This window comes from Podarcis filfolensis (assembly GCF_964270895.1).
Source record: "Podarcis filfolensis genome assembly, chromosome: 2".
Taxonomy (NCBI): domain Eukaryota; kingdom Metazoa; phylum Chordata; class Lepidosauria; order Squamata; family Lacertidae; genus Podarcis; species Podarcis filfolensis.
In genome coordinates, this window is record NC_139605.1 from 58,608,760 (window position 1) to 58,616,053 (window position 7,294).

The 7,294-nt window shown below is 42.8% G+C and overlaps 1 protein-coding gene across 2 annotated transcripts in view; it reads left to right on the plus strand.

Annotated features, from left to right (window-relative positions):
* Positions 1–5,867, plus strand: part of ADAM19 (ADAM metallopeptidase domain 19) — a 49,539-nt gene extending 43,672 nt beyond the window's left edge. The window contains exons 19-23 of one of the 2 annotated variants that reach the window (XM_083603820.1): positions 755–896; positions 1,573–1,657; positions 2,643–2,873; positions 3,465–3,605; positions 4,510–5,867. In XM_083603820.1, the coding sequence (XP_083459946.1) occupies positions 755–896; positions 1,573–1,657; positions 2,643–2,873; positions 3,465–3,605; positions 4,510–4,563 (653 nt within the window). In that variant the 3' untranslated portion in view covers positions 4,564–5,867. The remainder of the gene's footprint in view (positions 1–754; positions 897–1,572; positions 1,658–2,642; positions 2,874–3,464; positions 3,606–4,509) is intronic. The other variant, XM_083603821.1, reaches the window with a different exon arrangement.
* Positions 5,868–7,294: the final 1,427 nt, after the last annotated feature.

The window sequence follows — 7,294 nt, forward strand, 5'->3', positions numbered from 1 at the left end:
CCTTGCTAGCTATGGATGATGGGAATTGTAGTCCAACAACATCTGGGGCCTCACATCCTGGATTGTTGCTGCTGGTCCGCTACACTGACCAGCAGCAGCTATCCAGGATGTGAGGAAGAAGTCTGTCCCAGATCTACCTGGAGATGCCAGAGATTGAACCTGGAACCTTCTGTTTGCAAGGCACGTGCTGTACCACTGAGCTATGGCCCAGAGACTCCAGCTAAGGAGCTAGACCAGCTGCTGGAGACACTGTTGAGTCTAAGCCAATAGAACAAGCTCCCAAGTCACCAAGGCTTGTAGGGCCAGAGCTGAGACCCTCACAGGCACCTTTCCCTGAATCTGTAGGAACCAAATGCATCCTACAGTACCTTACCCATCCAGCAATGCAGGAAGCACACACCTGGCATGAGGCTATTGAATGGGGAGGAGTGCTCACCTTCAGGCCAAAGGGTTGGCCCTTTAATAATCCACAAGGGGGTAGAGCCTGGAAGGGTGGTATGGGAGTAGAGGTTTAAAACCTGGTTGGGGCAAGTTGCTCTCTTGGAGCTGTCTGTGGTCCTGTAACTCCAAACCTACCTTGAATTGTGGCATCTGGCATCTGGGCATGGCAAGTTCCTGGGCAACATTATGACATAAGTAGAACTTGCTGAAATTCCCTCTTCTCTCACTGGTCACCATGGTATGGGGGTTGGGGAAAAGATGTGAAAGGAGGACTTATAACAATATTGATATGTCTGTTTTCCCCCCCTGTCAGGTCCTTTCCCAATCATAATAGGAGTCCTTTCCATCTTGCTTTTGATTGCAATTGGAGTTGCTTTTTGCTGCTATAAATGGAGAGCCAGGCTTGTGCCACTAAAGCAGGCTTTCATTCCTCCAAAGAAAATGCAGCAGTTCAGGTGAATATTTATAGCATGACAGTAACAGATGTGTTTCCATTTCTGATGCCGGGATAAAGAAGTCTGAGATTGCATGTGCAAGTTGCCTTGCACACCATGTATCTTGGAGAAAGGCCAGGATACAGATATACTGAAAAACAAATGTATTTCTTGCATATGCAACAACAAAGATATAGATACTGAAAAGGGAAGATGTTTAAACTAGTTCCTTTCTTCTTTTATGAAATTCCAATTACTTCCCACCTCAGACATTTAGCCCATTTAGTGTTCATCATGCAGAGACTTCCTGCTGCAAAATTTAGTTTATCAACAGTACTCACTGCCCGTAAATGAGCCTGGATTATTGCAGTTGAGTTGGCCAGATTATTATAATTATTATTTGTAATTATATTCACTTATTAGTTTCCTTTTTAAATTTACAAAAAAATAAACTCAAATCAACTTACAATATATATTGGCCTCTTGCAAAAACGTTGTTCCAATAATCTAAATTAGGATAGAATGGGAGCCAAACATCTCAGTCTCACTCCCATTCTATCCTAAATTAGATTATTTGGGTTTTGATTAGATTATTTGTTTTTGATACATGACTCTGACTCAGCTACATGAAATGGTTAAATATATACCATGAGAGGCAGCTTCCTTGTAATATTTGTTTCCTGTTGTTTTCCTCAAGCAGTACCGCTCCTCCCATTCAGAGTGGTGTGACTGGGCATGCCAACCCAGCCTTCAAGCTGAAAACCCCCCAGGAACAGAGAAAGGTACCTGAAAGCTGAAACTACTTACAGCTGCCATGTTGAATAACACCTGATCTTCTCTATGCAGTAGAACCTTGGTTCTTGAACAGCTTAGTTGACAAACAAATGGGCTCCTGAACGCCGCAAACCTGGAAGTAAGTGTTCCAGTTTGCGAATGTTTTTTGGAAGCCAAACATCCGACATGGCTTCTGTTTCAGTGCAGGAAGCTCCTACAGCCAATTGGAAGCTGCACCTTGGTTTTCGAACAGTTCTGGGAGTCAAACAGACTCCCGGAACGGATAAAGTTCGAGAACCAAGGTACCACTGTATTGCTAACCCACTACTGATCCATGCTGATAATTCCCATGCATTGTAAAACACATGATCCAATCAATCAATCTGCTGGAACTGCAAAGCTGCTTCTCTTGCTACATCCTAGAGACACAAGGTGAAAGTGATTGTTTAGGGAACCTCTTTGGGCTCTCGCAAGCACCCTTTTCTCACGGTAAATGATTGCCTGCACGCATTTGACCCAGCATGAATGTATTAATGTCAATGTTTAAAGAATTCATTTGTGTTGTTTATATTAGATGTAACTCACCCTAAGGGCTTTAATGGAGCCAAGTAGTGGGAGAGAAATTGCAAAAATTCATAAATAAACACAAGGAGTGCTCATAAATAAACACAAGGAGTACACAAGGAATGTATATGGGACCAGGACTTTGTGTACTTTTAAAGAACATACACACACACTAAAAATGCCTGGGCACTGCAATTTACCCACCACAGGGCTACAATTCCCAGCACCCTTGACATACTATAGTTTCCAGGATTCTTGGGGGATGCTTTAAATGCATGGTGTTTGTAAGCAGCACTGAGATTCTGTGGTTGGTTAATAAATCTATTCATATTGGGTCATTTGAAGTGTCTCAGCAGGAGCAAACCTAGACAATGTAAATGCAGGAGTGATTTTAGAAAGATCACCTGCTCTTTGTGTGATTGCATGCAGGCTATTGGCATACAGAATATCCCTGCAAAGCCTGAAGTGCTCTACTGTGAACCACCTCCAGAGCTCAAAATTCATGCGCAACCACCACCACCACCACCACCACCACCTGCTCTCCCAGCTAACACAAAGAAACCTCCCTTTCTCGGGTATCAGAGTGAGGCAAATAATTTCCCCAAGCGAACTCCTCCAAGCAGGCCAGCGCCACCAGCACCAAAAGTCATTGTTTCTCAGGTGAGTATTTTTATATGGATTGATATCTTTACACCCGTGGAAATAACTTGTTCCCACAGCTTGCTAAAAATAGAGTGAATATGTGAGTTAATGGTGCCTAAGAGCTGATTTTGGCCTTACTATTGGTACATATTAGTAAATGAGGGCTAATAAAACTTTAGTATAGTTAGTTCTGCTTCAGCGTGGGAAAATGCATTTGGTAGAAGCAGGACACGTATTGCCCCTCCCCACCAACTGTGTATATCAACACTGAAAAAACACAAGTATAGCTATATTGGCATACATCCTATTGCCAGTTGGCTGTGCTTCATATGAGCTCAGCCCCAAACTTTTGCATGTGTTTTCACATGCAAATGAATTAAGGCCATATTTTTCTTTTCTGAAAGGGAAATCCAGACTTTTGCCTCATTACATGCATTTCTGAAGAATAAAAATGCATTGCTCTATTTTCCTGGTGCCTAGCATTTCTGTAGATCATAAAGCAGGGAATAAAGATAACACAGAGTTTTGCCCATCCTGGCAACTGGATAGTTGGAAGGTTGTTGTTGTTTTAAAAGAAGATCCCTGCTAGATCTTACTTTCTTGTCCCAGGATTCTTCCAGACCACGACCACCTCAGAAAGCTCTTCCTGCTAATCCGGTTCCTGCCAGCAACAGAGCTGCGTTGCCCAGGATGAACGCAGCAGTACCACCCCCCTACAGTGCTGTAAGGAATACGAGAGTACGTCAGGAGGTGAGGCATGTAAAGGACAGCAGGTGCTATGTAGCAATATACCTCAGACCAGAACTCCACCGTGTTCAGTGTCAAGTCTTCAATCTGTGGCCTTGTCAGCTGACTATGAGATGTTGGGGATTGTCAGTCTGGGCCAGCTCCATTTTTCTTTGAGGGGCAGGGAGCAGCTACATTTGACTGCTTCTGTCATATACGAAGGCATTTACAAATAGGTTTTTTGGGTGGGTGCTTTAGAAAGAAGAATCCAATGTGAGTAGGCTTCCTCCATCCTCTCCTTCTACAGCCACCGGCTTGTAACACAGAACTACAGTGGCACCTTGGTTTAAGAACAGCCCTGTTTATGAACTCAGTATATGAACTCCACAAAAGCAGAAGTAGTGTCCTGGTTAGCGAACTTTACCTTGGTCTACGAATGGAAACCAAACGGTGGAAGGGCACCGGCAGTGGGAGGCCTCATTAGGGAAAACGTGCCTCAGTTTAAGAATGGCTTTGGTTTAAGAACGGACTTCCGGAACAGATTAAGTTCGTAAACTGAGGTACCACTGTATATATAATTAAAGCTGAGATCCTATAGTTAGCAGCAAGTCCTATTACAGACTTGGCCCGCCAGCTGTTTTGGGACTACAGTTCCCATCATCCCTGACCACTGGTCCTGTTAGCTAGGGATGATGGGAGTTGTTGTCCCAAAACAGCTGGAGGGCCAAGTTTGGGGATGATTGTCCTATTACATTCAGTGGGCCTTATTTCTGAATAAACACATATAGAATCGGTCTATAACTGTGAAGTGAGAACAGTTACAAGAGACTGAAGTATTTCCATTTTAGAGGTACTATTCTTCTCTTGCTTCTCTTACCTAAATTACCATCCATTGAACAAATACTCACAATCATTTTCCCTTTCCTAGAATTCAGTCATGAAGAATGCTGAAGCTGTGAATACCCTGAAGTTTAGACATTGAAGGTCATCTTGCAACTCTGAACTCCACACCGGTTCTTCCTTCATTGACCTGGGGTTTCGCACGGGCTTTGTTTCCAGGAAGAAGACATGCTGGGCATGTGCAAATCTCAACTTCCTCCCCATCCCACAGCCTTGTATGACTAGCCGAGACCAATTTCAGGTCCGGTTCTAGCAACCTTGGCACAGGTCGATGACACACCCTTGGACGTCAGTGGGGATTCTATCCATGCATACCAAGGTTAATGTGACCTGCTTTGCCTTTTGGATATTTGTTCATTACAGGAGTTACTTGTTTAAAATAGCACTGGTGTGTTATAGTGCAATATGCAATGTGCTGGAACGGAAGTGGGAGAAGCCTCTATTTCTCCCAGCAATTCATTATCGCCTCAACAGAAGACAAATGTATTTTAGTCAACACTGAGCCACCGCATCCTTCTCAGCTTTTCCAGCTTTGTTACAACCACAGACAATCCTATGGGGAAGAGAGTGTTGTGGTGCCCCTGTGATGACCTCATCTCCTCCAAAGTACTGTATGGATCCGTAGTCTGATCTTGTGGAATTTTGCTACATACTGACTATATTTATTCCCTCTTTTAAGGAATCTCCCAGGGTTCAGTGCTTTACCTTTGCCCTCTTACACCATCACCTTCTTAGCCCAAAGCTTTTCTGGTCATTACGTTCAAGGTTTGAAAATGTTGGTGGCATAACTGTGGTGAGTCCTTCCTCTGCTCTCAACCGCCATCAACCTTTAAAGTCTACTCCATCCTGTTTGCATGTGGCATCTTAATTATAGGTTCTGCCCAGCCGCACAGAATGCAAGGCGGGTTTTGTGTGGCGGCACACTGTTCCCATGACAACCTAAAAGAAATGTATTCTACCAATCAACCAAATATTAGCAAGGCATTTTAAGGGTTTCCTACAATTAATTGCAGTTCGTTATCTGTTTTCGCGTGCTACATCTTGTTCATATAATCAAGTACACTCAGCTTAGTTTTTGTCTATTTTTGTTTCATTTGGATTGGGCTTGCTCACTAATTTACCTGAGGATAGTTATCCTCTCCTGATGTGATAATCTTGGTTGAGAGTTTACACTCAACACTATCAAGCTAAGGCTTTGAAGCCTATAGCTGGTGGGCAGGGTTGAATACCATAGCCCTAAATTAATACAAGCCAGCCTTCTCCAACCTGGTGCCCCCGATGTTTCGGACTACAACTCCTATCAACCCCTAACTAGGGTTGTTTGGGAATTAAGGTCCAAAACATCCTGGGTGCACCAGGCTTGAGAAGGCTGATCAAAACCAACACTGAGTACTGTATTTTTTGCTCCATAAGACGCACCAGACCATAAGACGCACCTAGTTTTTGGAGGAGGAAAACAAGAAAAAAATATTCTGAATCCCAGAAGCCAGAACAGCAAGAGGGATCGCTGTGCAGCGAAAGCAGCGATCCCTCTTGCTGTTCTGGCTTTTGGGATAGCTGCACAGCCTGCATTCGCTCCATAAGATGCACACACATTTCCCCTTACTTTTTAGGAGGGAAAAAGTGAGTCTTATGAGCAAAAAAATACGGTAATTTGGAAATAACCCTTGGTTAAATCTCGGTGTAATTGGAATTCCCTTTGCATCTTTCCAATTTGGGGCTGGTGTAAAATGGATTACCAGTGGCAAATTTACAATGTGATCAAGCCCTCGGACAAGGTACTACAGGTGGTATAATCCTAATACTCTTTTCCTATTACTACAGTGGTTTGCTGCATCTCACTTGATTCAACAAAAAAATCATAGGCTGTGTGCCTTCTTTCTAGCCTCTGTATTCCAATTCACCTGTAGGCACCTAACTGGGTGTCTTAACACAGTTCAGCTGGCTAAATAGAAAAATTAACTCATGGTGCTTTTACCATTGAGTAGTTGATTAAACCCCAGCTATTTTAATACTGTAACAGGATACCATAGTGCATAAATAACCTCAACTTCCAAATATGCAGCTGCAGCATTGTTACCAGTCTGAAGCTTTATGAATGTTTTCTCAGGTTTTAGGTGTTTTTGGTGCTTTTGTTGAACTGGTGATATTTTTTCAGTTGGCTTTGCAAATATGCTGGTGCTAAAAATGAGGAACTGTTTTGTCTATTACCATGAATTGTTAGGAAACTTGAATCAAAACTGCCATAGCCAGTCTTAGAAATGGGTCTAGGTGCTGTTTATGCAGAGATTTTCTGTTTTTTTTGGCAGCAGTACAAACTGGTGTTTTCGGTTTTGTTTCTTTAAAAAAAAGGCCCTTTAGGCTTGGTTGTCGTCTTTCTAGATGAGCCAAAACAATTGTAGCCCCATGGCCCAAAATACTATTTCAACAGTCCAAAACTCAGCTTAAGTACGCAAAACAAGGTTTCCTAGAAATTTTCCCAAGTTGTGCACAGTGCAATAATCAAGTGGTATCTTAACTATGCATGTACCTACATTGCTCTCATGTTACAGAATAAGCGGTCTATGCTGTCTACTGCATTATCAATAACAATGCACAAGTGGTTTTGAGCACTGCATTTTCCCCCAAATCCTCAGGTTGTGCTCATTACGTTCTTCCAGTTCTAGCACAGAACTGGTGCCACAAAGAATGGTCACTGGAAATACAATTAACACTCCAAAACATTTTTGGTCTAGTTTCAAATATCCCAAATGAATGGTTGTACACATACTAGTGTGCTTTAAACACATGCCGGCAGCCATTTCAAGACAGAA